Genomic DNA, 13,303 nt, shown 5'->3' on the forward strand with positions numbered 1-13,303 from the left:
GCCAGGCTCACCTCCCCTGCCTCATTTCCTCTGGCCTGAAGCAGGGGTGGTGAAGATAAGGCACACGCTCCCAGGTGTCTTATATAACGTTTTATATAAAACAAAAATGGCCCAGGCCAAGTGGTAGGAAGAAAGGACTGGAAACTTAAGTATGTTACATCCAGGCTGGAAGGCACAGCGGGGCCACGGAGGGGTGACAGGTGGACGGGGCGGGGCCAGCAGGTTACACAGGTCATAGGCAGAAGCCACGAGGGACAGAAATAAAGTGCATAGGTTCTGGGGGGCCCCCCGTGGCCCGGAAGCAGCAGCCGCCAGCCCCCCTTCTTCCCAGGTCAGGCAGGGTTCAGTTGAGCGTGATTCGGAGGTAGGAGGTGGGCACATAACCTTCGCCTCCTTCTTTCTGCCGGACCCGCGTCCAACCGTCTCCTTTATCCTCTTCCATCACTAGGAGTCCTTCACCCTCCATCATGGAGATGGTACCCTCGCTGGACCCTATGGTGGGGTGAATTTGGGCACATTTAGCCAGAGCATAGCCACATACCCACACACCAAGGCAATACAAATGGCCACCAGGCCTGGCCAGGCTAACCGCACCTTCAAACTGATAGATGGCCACACACTGGCCAATGGGGGACGTAGGCTCCTCAAATTCTTCATCAAATTCTGTGTAAATAGGGGTGTCCTGGCCTTCTTCCAAGGGTGTCTCCTCAGAACTGGTTGGGGAGAAAGTAGGAATAAGAGCCAGGCACTGATGGCTCACACCCGGAATCCTAGCTACTCAGGAGGCAGAGATCTGAGGATCCCGATTCAAAGCCAGCCCAGGCAGGAAAGTCCGTGAGACTCTTATCTCCAATAAACAAAAGAGCTGCAAGTGGCACTGTGGCAAAAGAGCTCAGGGACAGCGCCCCAGCCCTGTGTCCAAGCCCCATGACTGACCAAATAGAGATATGGCTCAAGTGGTAGAGCACCAGCCTTGAGCAAAAAAAAAAACTCAAGGACGACGCCTTGGCTCTGAGTTCAAGCCCTAGTACAAGCAACAACAACAAAAGAGATAAAACAGGGTGGGGGGGAGCAGGGGGCCCTCTGGAACCCCAGGACCCCACCCTCTTGGGGCTCCCCACTTACCTTTCCTTGTTATCCTGGGAGCTACTGCTGCTGCTGTCTGGGGGTGCACTGGCAGGGGGGTCGGGGGGCCGGGCGTGTCGTCCCAGGCTGTCCCCTCGATTGCTCAGGACCCGGTTTTCGGCTTCTGCCAACCAAGCCTGGGATGTCAGCATCACAATGTCAGGTATGGGGCGGGAGTCCAAGGTTAGCCAGGAAATCTTTGGACCCAGAGATTTCCTGAGTCTCCCCCTTGCACGCCCAAGGCCAACAGCTGGATCCCTCCCCCAAGACTTCCCTAACCTCCCCCCCCCCTCCCGCAGTGACTCACTTGGCCAGGCCGGCTGGGCCCCCACCCCTCCCCAGAGCCCTCTCCTCTTACCTCATACTTTTGAACTTCCAACTTGAGCCTTTCAATGTTATTCAGACTTTCTGTGATTCGGGGCTCCAAGCTGGCAGGGTCTCCCATCTGGGGTGTCTTCTCATAGACATCTTTCATCTTCTTCAGAGCATCCCTGACCCCAGACAGACAGACAACAGACAGAAGTACAGTGTAGGTTCACAAGTGAAAAGCAGGGTCTTGATGTGGTTACAGAGACAAATGTGGTAGTGCATGCCTGTAATCCCAGCCCTAGGGAGGCAATGGCAGGACCATGAAACAGGAAACAGAAACTCAAATGCAGAAGCTGTATGAAGTGGTTCACACCTACAGTCCCAGCTACTCAGGAGGCTAAGGCCACAGCAATGCTGGGACAGAGAGTGTCCCAGGTCAGCCTGGGCAACACAGTGAGACCCCATCTCAAAACACACAAAAAAAACAAAAAACTCACAGATGGGAGTACTACACTGCTTAGGTTCAAACCTCCACTGGAGCTTTTCTTAGTGGTATGAGCTTAGGACACATTATTAAAATACACAGGCACAGCAGCACACGTCTGTAATCCTAGCTACGCAGGAGGCAGAAGTAGGAGGATCACAGTCCAAGGTAGCAAAAAATATAAGATCCTACCTAAGAAGTAAACGAAAGGATGGAGGTTGGGTGTGCATGGCTCAAGTGACGGTGCCCCTGCCTAACAAGTTCCAGTCCTGTTGTGAATGAAAGTTATTGAAACTTTACTGCTGATGGTTGCCTGGAAACTAGAGAAAAACATACCAGTATCTGTCAGAGACCATCAGAATAGTACTTGGTGCACAATGAGTCATAAATAGTATTCAAATTTTTTTCTTCTTGTCAATACCAGGGCTTGAACTTAGGGCCTTACTCAGCTGGCTTGCTCAGCTGGCTCTCTACCACTTAAGCCACATCTCCCACATGGCCTTTTGCTAGTTATCTTTGGAGATTGGAGTCTCACAGACTTTTCTACCTGGGCTGGTTTGGAACCTTGAACCTCCAGATCTCAGCCTCCTGAATAGCTAGGATTACAGGTGTGAGCCACCGGCAGCCACCCCTCTGTTCTTTTAATAGATGGAGAAACTGGAAACACAAGAAAGCTGCAGCAAAACCAGGCTCTGTGGCTCACACTTATAATCCCGATTACTCAGGAAGCTGAGATCTGAGGATTGTGGTTTGAAAGCCAGCCTGGGAAACAAAAATTTGTGAGACTCTTAGCTCTAATGAACCAGCAAAAATCCAGAAGTGGAGATGTGGATCAAGTTAGCGAGTGCCAGCCTTTAATAAAAAAGCGAAATGAGAGCAAGGCCCCAAGTTTTGAGTCCCAATGCCAGCATGTACACACACACACACACAGAAAAAAGCTGGGCGAGATCTGAGCAGGCAAGCACCCAGGATGCAACGGTCCTGATTCTAGGTGTGAACCCTTTATCCCCAACACAAAATCCCAGGAACCACATAGCATTGCATCCAGAAGAACTGTTTGGCTACAGCAATGTAAGAGTTTGGCTGCCTTCTGAGGAGCAATGGTTACGTAACTGGGCTGGGAGAATTTTGTTGTTTGGAAAGGATGAGTAAAGATTTTCTTCTTTTTTGGAATCTGGCAGATCTTTGGTTGTTAATGCTAGGGTTTTGGTTTATGTTTTTCTGGTCATTCCTGGGGTCTTGAACTCCTGACCTAGGCGTTATCCCCAAGCTCTTTTGTTCAAGGCTAGTGTTCTACCACTTTCAGCCACACAGCTCCACTTCTGTTTTTTCTGGTGATTATAATTAGAGATAGGAGTATCATGGACTTTCCTGCCTGGGCTGGCTTTCAACTTCGATCCTGAGATCAAAGCCTCTTGAGTAGCTAGGATGACAGGTGGGGTTTGTTAGTGTTTTAAGGACTTTGGTTATTCACTAGATAAACCATCATGCTTTTCTCTCCATTGATCCAAAGAAGGTGCAGACTGGGATTGATGGATTCCTTTGGTATTGAACCATCTTTGCCTAGCTGAGACAAAACCCCTTATTCTGTTTGGGGGAGGAGGTATCTTTCATCCCAAGTACTAGGAATTGAACTCAGGGTCTAATGCATGCGAGGCAAGCTCTCTACCATTGACCTCAGCATCTTTTTTTTTTTTTTTTTGGTGCCAGTCCTGGGGATTGAAATCAGGGCCTGGACTTGGTCCCTGAGCTTTTTGCACTCAAGGCTAGCACTCTACCAATTGAGCCACAGCTCTACTTCTGGCTTTTTGGTGATTAATTGGAGATAAGAATCTCATGGACCTTCCTGCCTCAGGCTGGCTTCAAACCACAATTCTCAGCTCTCAGTCTCCTGAGCAGCTAGGATTACAGGTGTGAGCCATCAGTCTCTAGCCCCTCAAGCATTTTAAAATTCGTTTTTTCAAAACTCTTCTGTTGTTGCAGTTAAATATACATAACATAAAATTTACCACTGTGGACTTTTTTTTTTAATTCCCACGTTTAAACTCAGAACCTCATGCTTCTTTGGCTTGCTTGCTCAGCTGGCGCTCTACCACTTGAGCCACACTGCCAGCCTGGCTTTTTGATGATTATTTTGAAAATAAGAATCTCATGGACTTTTCTATCCAGGCAATTTTGAATCTCCATCTTCTAGATCTCAGCCTCCTGAGGAGTTAGGATTACAGGCCTGAGCCACTTAGACTCAGAACTTAATTTTTTATTTCTTGGTGCCAGTCCTGGGACTTGAACTCAGGGCCAAGAGAATGTCTTAGCTCTTCTGCTCAAGGCTGGTGTTCTACCACCTGAGCAACCACTCTACTTTTCTGGCTTTTTGCTGGTTAAATAGAGATAAGATTCTCAAAGACTTTTCCTATCTGGGTTGGCTTCAAACTGTGATCCTCAGATCTCAGCCTCTTGAGTAGCTAGAATTACAGGCGTGAGCCACCAGTGCCCAGCCTGTACCTGAAGTGGCATTTAAATCTGTTGTTACTGGGGTTTTTTTTGAGCTTGGGATGGGATCCAGGACACCGTGCATGCCAGGCAAGCAGTGTCCCACGAAGCCACGCCTCGACCTGCGGCATGAGGACCCGAGGCACCCCCCCCCCCCCCCCCCCGTGTCCTCCTGTTCCTCCTCCCCCTCCTCACCTCTGATCCACCTCCTTCTGCAGTTCTCGATTCCGTTCTTCCAGCTGTTGCTGCAGCCGTTTTCTCTGCTGCTCTGGGGGCAAATGGCTAAAATCTTCTGTCACCACAGTCTGCAAGGCAGGATGAACACTGAGTCTGGGACTCGGAGCGTCAGCTTATAGTCCCTGCCCTGCTCACGCCTGAGACACAGGAAGTCCACCAGCCTCCCCTGGCAGGCTTTGGTGGGGGGCGGGGGATGGTGGAGGTGAGGCCATGCACACAGCCAAGCAGGAAAGGGGACCCACAGTGGTCAGCAGGAAGCGACCCCCAGGGGCCTGCACCAAGCTGGCTGGGGTCACTGCCTCCGCCCCCAGGCCTCACTTACCCGCCGGCTACCTCGAAGGTTGCGGAAGGACGCTAGCCGGGGTTTGACCGACTTACTGAACTCGCTCAGTATGGCCAAGGGGTCACGGCCGGAGCGGGGGGATGGGGGTCCATTAGGCAAAGCCGGGGAGTGGGGGCCCCCCAAGGGGGAAAGGGGTGGGGGGCGCGGCTACCGGCAGGGGCCGGGGAGTTTTTGGGCAGGGGAAGGGGACAGGCATGGCAGTGGGGAAGATGGAGAACCCCAGGATGGATGGACGGATGGATGGACATTAGAATGGACAGACAGAAAAAAAAAAAAAAAAGACAACAAAAGGGGAGGGGAGAAAATGGAGAAAGAAAGAGAAAAATAACGGTAAGAAAATCACAACTTAAGATTTCTCAGAGCAACATATAAAATTGGGGTGGGCATGAGACAGTGAGCCCGAGGCCGGCCCCACCCCCTCCCCTGCACCCCCCAAAGCCTGTGGCCCTTATGTCTTAGGTCCTAGGACTAAAGAGGACCCTGGTGAGGGAGGGGGAGGAGGCCAGGAGAACCCTTCCCCCCTCCTCCCCCCCCCCCCCCCCCCCCCCCCCCCCCCGCCCCCCGGGCTCAGAGTCTAAGAGGTAGAAGAAGACGCATGCAGGAAATCAAAGTGTCAGACACACGGGCCAAAAGTGGGGTGAGGGGAGCAGATGGCAGATGGGGAACACATCAGCGGGGATCACTGTCCAGTGAAGAATAAAGCTGGGGGCCACAGGTAGAAGTCAGGGTGAGGATGGGGCGAAAAGAAAGAACCAACCAGAAGCTGGGAATCGGGGCTCCCACCAGGCCCTGAGTTTGAATCCCTGTATCACCACCCCCTTCCTTCCCGCCAAAATGACATAAACCAGCCAGAAGCTCAAACATCTGCTACGGGAAACAGGAATTACATAGGGGTACACCCCTGAACCCCAAGAACAAAGGATGCAATAAGAGGGAATGCTCCCCAGTCCCATCCATGAAATGGGGAGATGCGGTCACTACCCCACCCTCAGCCAGCTCTGAATCCAAAAAAAAAAAATCTCCGAGATCCCAAGAAGACAAAAGCTCCCCCCTCAGCCCCCCACAATCTCAGGGGATTCCTGGGCCATTAAGCCGCCCGCCTTCCCTTCTCTCTAGCCCGGGCCCAGGGCCAAGAGGAAAATTCCTGCCCCAGGACTCGGCGTTCCGGTGGCTGGAGCTGAAACTGCCTCCGTGGGGACCTCATCTCTCCCTATTTTCTGTCCCCCCCACACACACCGCACCCCAAGAGCCCCGGCCCCCACCTTGTTCTTTTTGCTGAAGGGCCAGCGCATGGCACGGCTTCGGCCAGGGCCTCGCAGCTCGGGCCGGCCATCGGATGGGGTGCCCAGGCTGCTGTCTGAGGGGGCCCGGTTCATGGGCTGGCTGAAGTCTTCGAATTCCACGTCGCCTGGGCGGGCGAAGCCGGACTTGTGCTGCTCCACGAGGACCTGAGAGTCCTGGGGGGGGGGGGGGGGGGAAGGAAGGACAGGCAGTTAGGGACCCACACCCACACACCCAGTGCCCACCCCATCTGGGCACCCACATTCTTGGCATCCACAGCGTCGGCCGCCACCTTCATGCCCTCCAGGCACTTGGCGATGATGGGGACCACCTGTAGCTCCGCCTCGGACAGCAGCCCGTACCCCGCGCCCAGGCGCGCAGCCCGGCGCTCGTCCATGTCCTGGAGTTTCTGTAGGGACAGGGACTCAGGGTGAGTCAGCTGCAGATTCCCAGGACCCAACACCCCCCTACCCCTCAACACACACATATCCTAAGCTCAGACTTGGGGTGGGAGGGGAGAGACACCAGGCCTGAGAAAGAGACTCCAGTCCAGTGAGACGGATGGAGAGACCTGGGACTGAAGTGGGGTGTGTTGGAAGGGAGTCTTGACTCTGGGTGGTTTTCTGAAAAAATAAAACGCAAGCTGGGAAGGTGCCAGTGGCTCACACCTGTCGTCCTAGCTACTCAGGAGGCTGAGATCTGAGGAGCGAGGTTCGAAGCCATCCCAGGAAGATTTTTATCTCCAATGAACCAGCAAAAAAAAAAAAAAAAGCTGGAAGTGAACAAACACAGTGGTACTAACTAGACACTATGCTGAAAACAAACTATACAACTTGTAGGTGGGGATGGGAGGGGAAAACTGGAAGAGGGAACATTGTCCAAAGAGAAATGTACAATTTTTTTTTGGTCGATTGTAGAGGCTTGAACTCAAGGCCTGGACACTGACCCTGAATTCTTCTGCTTAAGGTTAAGGGCTCTATCACTTTGAGCCACAGCGCTACTTTTGGTTTTCTGGTAGTTAATTGGAGATCAGAGCCTCACAGACTTTCCTGCCCTGGACTGACTTTGAATTATGATCCTCAGATCTCAGCCTCCAGAGTAGGTAGGATTACAAGCATGAGCCACCAGTGCACAGCCTAAGGAATGTACTCTTTACTTGACTTGTGTATCTGAAGTCCCTCTGTATATCATCTTTATAGTATCAATAAAAATAAGGAAAAAAAGATTTTAAAAACAGCTGAAAATGGAGGTGTGACTCAAATGGTAGAGCACCAGCCTTGAATGGAAAAAGCCAAGCAAAAACTAAAGGCCCATGAGGCTGGGAAGGTGGCTCAGTGGTAGAGTGCTTGCCTTGCATGTATGAGGCCCTGGGTTCGATTCCTCAGCACCACATAAGCAAAAAAGAAGCCAGAAGTGGTGCTGTGGCTCAAGTGGTAGAACACTAGCCTTTAGCTGAAGAGCTGAGGGATAGCACCCAATCCCAGTGTTCAGGGCCCATGACTGGCAAAAGAAACCCCAAAAACTAGAAGCCCTGAGTTTAAGCCTTAGGACTGTCAGAGAGAGAGAGAGAGAGAGAAACAACAACGAATATATCCAGGCTGGGAATGTAGCTTAGTGGTAGAGAGCTTGCCTAGCATGCATTAAAGCCTTGGGTTCGATTCCTCAGTATCACATACACAGAAAAAACTGGAAGTGGTGCTGTGGCTCAAGTGGTAGAGTGCTAGCCTTGAGCAAAAAGAAGCTCAGAGATAGTGCTCACGCCCTAAGTTCAAGCCCCAGGACTGGCAAAAAAATATATGTGTGTGTGTGTGTGTGTGTGTGTGTGTATGTATATATACATACACACATATATATGTATATACATAATACATATAGTTATATATATATATATATATATATATATATGTATATATGTCCAGCACAGATAACCCCAGCCCCAAAGTTGGGACAAAGAGGGGAAAAGAAAAAAAGGAGAAATTCAAGACCTGGGGCTTAGATGAATGAACATGAGTTTAATGAACTAGAAAAGCATCCTTGACCAGGAAGGTAGAAGAAAAGCAAGACTCCCTGTTACTCTAGGTTTCGAATTCTCAGTCAGTCTAGGAATAGGGGCATAACAGTTGGGGTTTGGACCTATGTGTAGGAGTGATGTGTAGGTGTGGGGTGGGGAGGGTTTGAAGCACTCACATCAAATATCTGAGGCATCTGTGAAAAGTAGAAGTGGGCCTGGTCTCGGTTGAAGCGCTGTAGCTGGGCTGCGTACTCGTTCTTGCTCTCCTCAGCCATGTGGCTACGTAGGTGAGCTTGCTGCTTGGCCTAGGGAACACCACAGTGGGTAGAGGTTTCACCCAAGTTGTGGCTATGGGTCCCACTGGAACCCCTTTGCAATCCGTGCGAGTCCCCATGCAACACGCACCTTCTCCACGTCTGCCTTCGTGGCATTGATGTCCTGATCCAGCCGCTCTGCCGTCTGGGCCGCTTTCTCTGCCTCCCGGCAATCTCGCTCAAATTTACGCTTACTCTGTGCAGACAGCATTCTTAAGATAAGTGGGGGACCCCTGAGGAGGGGTTCAGGGTGCATGCTGGGAGCCCCGGGAGGAGGGAGATGGGGAGGGGAGCCCATGGATCAGCAAGGGTGAGGAAACTCACATTCTCCAGCTGTTTGAAGCCGTTTTCCAGCTGCTGCTGGGCCCTCCGTCCCTCCTGGAAGTGCTAGGGAAAAGGAAGAGACAGGAGGCTCACCCAGAGCTCAGGCAGGGGTCCCTGGCCAGAGCCAGGTTGGGGAACTGGGGGCCAGCGGGGGCTCACCATCTTGCGTTCCTGCTTCATCTCCTGAGAGTACTTGGCCAGCTCCAGGCACACGCGCACTGTGAGGTTCTCGGCCACCAGCTCGCGCTGGCCCGCGAAGTCGTTCACCTCCTGCAGCAGCTGCACAAACGATTGCTGCTGGCTGAACCTAGGGGGCCAGCAGGGAGGAGGATCAGTGTCCCCCCCCCCAGCACTGAGACCCAAGCCCACTACCCCCAAAGCAAGGCTAAGCTCTGGCTCTTCCCCCACCCGCCCCAATCCTCCATAGACAAGTTAGATTTTTAGATCTCTCTCACATATCATCTCAACAGGGTGGCCAATGTGTGGGTGGTATGGGAGGGAGAGGGGGGTAAGGCAAGGTCTCACTATATGTATAGCCCAGACTAGCCTCAATCCTCCCTTCCTCAGCCTCCCCAAGGCCAGGATTATGGGCAGGCACCATAGCACCCAGCAACTATAACTGAATTTTGTACGGAGAAACATGAATATAATTGCCCCTCAGTTCCCAAAGGGAATCATTTTGAGGATCTCCTGATGGTACCAAAATCCAAGGATACTGGAGTCCCTTATATAATAAAAGTATTTGCCTATAATTTGCATAAAACCATAGCTCACACTCCAGTACACGAAGTCATGGCTGTGATTTACATTACTTGACAGAATGTAAACCCAGGAACTAAATCTTAACACAATACTGTTTACTTAGGTAATAATGACAAAGAGCAAAGATAGGGTTGATAGAGGCACAGCATTTTGGGGGGAATGGTGGGGGGAGGTACTAGGGCTTGAACCTAAGGTTCATGCTCGCACTGGGCATTCTTACTGGTAGGAAGTGCTCAACTACTTGAGTCACACTTCCAGCTCAGGTTTTTGCTGGTCACTTGGAGGTAGGGTCTCTCATACTTTTCTGATGGGGCAGACTTTAAACTTTGCTCCACTAGATCTCAACCTCAAGGTGGCTAGAACCCACCAGCTCCCAGCTGAGATACTTTTTAATTAGGGATAATTTCAGTCCCCTCAGGAAAAAAAAAAGGGGGAGGGGGGAATGGCACTCACAGGATGTGGGCTAAAAGTATAACAAGTTACTCCGGAAACCCTCTTAAAACCACTAGAGCTTTTGGGATTCTGGAAGGAAAAAAAGGGGGCCGAGAATAAAGCTTAGTGCTTCCACAATGACTCTGGGTTGGGTGCTGTAGCTCCTTCTGTGCTCCTTCTGGAAAACACTGCAGGTAGGGGACAGTGGCCATCAATCCCATCCCACAGACAAGGAAATGAGAGGCACCACAAAAGTCCCCAGTCCCAAGCCATTCGGGGTGGAATTTACCTGAAACAAACCCCTTTAGCCAATGAGCAAAGAGAAAAAGGCCCAAACAGAAGAAGCTGGCCACTGGTGGCTCATGCCTGCAATCCTAGCAACTCAGGAGGCTAAGGTCTGAGGATCACAGTTTTAGGCTAGCCAGGCCAAAAAAGTCCATGAGACTTAAAAAAAAAAAAAAAGTCACGGAGCTTGAACTGTGGGCCTGGGTGCTGTCTGTCCCTGAGCTCTTTTGCTCAAGGCTAGCGCTCTACTACTTGAACTACAACTCCACTTCTGGTTTTCTGGTGGTTGGTTGGAGGTAAGAGTCTCATGGAGGGCTGGGAAGGTGGCTTAGTGGTAGAGTGCTTGTCTTGCATGCATGAGGCCCTGGGTTCGATTCCTCAGCACCACATAAGCAAAAAGAAAAAAAGCCAGAAGTGGCAATGTGGTTCAAGTGGTAGAGCGCTAGCCATGAGCTGAAGAGCTGAGGGACAGCGCCCAGGCCCAGAGTTCAGGCCCCATAACCGGACTCAAAAAAAAAAAAAGAGTCTCATGGACTTCCTGCCTAGGCTGGCTTTGAACCATGATCCTCAGATCTCAGCCTCCTGAATAACTAGGATGACAGGTATGAGCCACCCAGCGCCCAGCTTCTTATTCCCATTATACAAATTGCAAACCATAGCACTGCATTGGAAGATAAGCATATAGTGTATACATAGTATATAGTAAAGCCCTGTGTACAGAGAGGCTCAGGGTTCAAGCCTCAGGATTAGCATGCACACACACACACACACACACACACACACACACACGAAAGAAAACACAGAGAAGCCAGAGGACTGAGACTCCCCAGCCCAGGTCATGTGGGATCCTTGCATTTGGGCTCTGGATGAGAACTGGGGTGAGGGGTGAAGTGGGGGGGGGTGCTAAGGCTCCGAACCCCCCCCCCCCCAGCCTAGCTCTCCAAACCCTCCTCCATCCTTACTTGGATTCGGGCTCGTCTTTGGCGGGTCTCTTGGGCAGATATTTTTTCACCAGGCTCCTGGAGGAGACAGACAGGCAGGGGAGCTGAGCCCTCGGGGTGGGGGGTGCTCGGGCAGCACCCCCGGGGTCCCCCCCTCCCCAGCCCCGCCAGCGACGCCCTTGTCGGGTCTCACCGCAACTGCTTGGCGTAGGCCTGCTCCACCTCCGTGCGTTCTTTCACGAACTTCACGTAGCGGTCCAACAGGTCCAGGCCCCACTGCGTGTGGCGCTCCAGCACCTCGAACTGATCCTGATGCGGGGAGGGGGGGACCGGGGGTCACGACCGGAGGTCGCACCCCAGCACCCGATCGCCTGCCCCGGAGCCTCGGAGCCCGGCCTGGGCTGGGCTGGGCTGGGCGGAGGAGCGGCTCCCGGCGCCGCCCCGGCAGAGGCGCGGGCAGGAAGCTGGCGGGAGCCCCCTCCCCTTCCCGGGAAGGGCCGGAGAACAGGGCCCGGGGCCCAAGCCGGACAACACGATCCGGGGGGCTCCGGATGGCCGAGAGGGCCGTGGGACGGGGTAAAAGCCACTCCCCATGACCCCCCCCCCACGGACTCCCCTAATCGCCCCCCTAGATTCCGGAAAATCCGGCCGGCCTGGCGTGAGTCAGGGCCAGAGAGGGGCAGGGTTTGGGGCAGCCTGAGGAGGGGTGGGGTGTGCGTGTGCGTGTGTGTGTGTAACGGGGGGGGGGGGGGCCCTCAGAATGGCCAGGAGGCAGTCTCAGACGGGTGACTCAGTTTCCCTCCACGGACTCCTCCACACCTCCGAGGGAAATCCCAGAGTTGGAGAGAGGGTGGCGACCTAGCGCTTAGTCTCGCTAGCTGCACCCAAGAGTGGAGGCAAAAAAGAGCATATCTCTCCCAGAAAGGGGAGGGGTCAGAGGTCCAGCTAGGATCCGGGATGGAAGGGGGAGGGGGATTTCCTGGGGGAGGGGAGGGAGGCCCTGCCCTGCGCCAGGGGCGGGCTCGGGGTCGGGGAGAGCCCCTGCCCTCTCCACGGGCGTCCCGAGTCCCTAAGTGGCCGGTCGGGGCTCGCCGGCCCCACGTGGGGTGGGCGGGGGGGGGAGGTGGCCGGAGGGTCCCCTCCCCCCCTCTCCGCTCCCCTCCCGGCCGGACAGGCGGGCGGCGGGCAGAGACCCAGGGGCGTAAGATTAGCCGCCCGTCCAGCCAGGGCGCTCAAAATAGGTGACCTCGCCCGGCTGTCCCGGGCCTGGTCTTAGGACTTCAAAAAACAAAAAACATTTTTTTCTAGCCACTTTGATTGCAACCTCGTGCCTCAGTTTCCCCGCTCCAGTCTTGCAAGCTCTACCCTCGACCGGCCCCCGCGTGTCCTGAAAACTCCCGAGAGAAAACTCCCGAAAGAGCTCAGAGGGCAGAGGGCGGGGACGCAGGGGTCAGGGGAAGGAAAAGCCCCAAGGAGCCCCAGGCTAAAAGTACCGCGCGGACAAAGCGGGAGGAGGGGGAACATCTGGGCCCCCCCCCCCACCCCGCACCCGCCTCACTTCAAGGTCTGAGAAGTTAAAGCCGGGCTGATCGCACTCACCCACAACTCAGTGCCCCAATCCATGCTGCTCCCGCCGCTGCTCCCGCCGCCGCCGCCGCCGCCGCCGCCGCCCCGGTCCCCGCCACCCGCCACCCTCAGCGGGGAGACTCAGAAGAGGGCGGAGCGCCCGGCCCCGCCCCGCCCGCCAAAGCCCCGCCCACTGCATTACGTCCACGCCCCTTCACGCTTTGCCACGCCCCTCCCGCGCCAAGCCCCTACCCGGCTCCCTAAGGGCGGGGCCTTGTGTGGGTGTGGCCAACAAGACGCCCCGCCCCCTCTTAAAGGAACGTGGCCACTCCACGCCACCGGACAAACCCCTCTTAAAGGACCCGTCACCCATTTTCAAAAATCTCTGGGGCCCCTTCT

General features: G+C 53.9%; 1 protein-coding gene across 2 annotated transcripts; it reads right to left on the minus strand.

Annotated features, from left to right (window-relative positions):
• Positions 1 to 81: 81 nt before the first annotated feature.
• Trip10 (thyroid hormone receptor interactor 10) lies at positions 82 to 13,020 on the minus strand. 2 transcript variants are annotated; one of them, XM_042697038.1, is made up of 15 exons: positions 12,938 to 13,020; positions 11,532 to 11,647; positions 11,360 to 11,416; positions 9,078 to 9,225; positions 8,919 to 8,981; positions 8,686 to 8,790; positions 8,457 to 8,585; positions 6,532 to 6,678; positions 6,251 to 6,445; positions 4,968 to 5,135; positions 4,604 to 4,713; positions 1,484 to 1,616; positions 1,126 to 1,262; positions 595 to 713; positions 82 to 492 (listed from the first exon to the last, which is right to left on the minus strand). In XM_042697038.1, exons 1-15 carry the CDS (start codon positions 12,959 to 12,961, stop codon positions 344 to 346), a joined length of 1,800 nt encoding a protein of 599 aa, XP_042552972.1. In that variant the 5' UTR covers positions 12,962 to 13,020; the 3' UTR covers positions 82 to 343. The 2 variants fall into 2 exon arrangements, with proteins under 2 accessions (XP_042552972.1, XP_042552971.1); XM_042697037.1 differs by lacking the exon at positions 4,968 to 5,135.
• Between the last annotated feature and the right edge of the window lie 283 nt (positions 13,021 to 13,303).

This window comes from Dipodomys spectabilis, unplaced genomic scaffold (assembly GCF_019054845.1).
Source record: "Dipodomys spectabilis isolate Male_0828 unplaced genomic scaffold, ASM1905484v1 ptg000215l, whole genome shotgun sequence".
Taxonomy (NCBI): domain Eukaryota; kingdom Metazoa; phylum Chordata; class Mammalia; order Rodentia; family Heteromyidae; genus Dipodomys; species Dipodomys spectabilis.

Coding starts and splice junctions, on each gene's coding strand:
- Trip10 (XM_042697038.1), bottom strand. CDS start 12,961: ATGGATTGGGGCACTGAGTTGTGG. Junction 11,648..12,937: donor ATTGGGGCACTGAGTTGTGG/GTGAGTGCGATC, acceptor TCCCCGCATCAG/GATCAGTTCGAGGTGCTGGA. Junction 1,263..1,483: donor TGGAAGTTCAAAAGTATGAG/GTAAGAGGAGAG, acceptor CTGACATCCCAG/GCTTGGTTGGCAGAAGCCGA.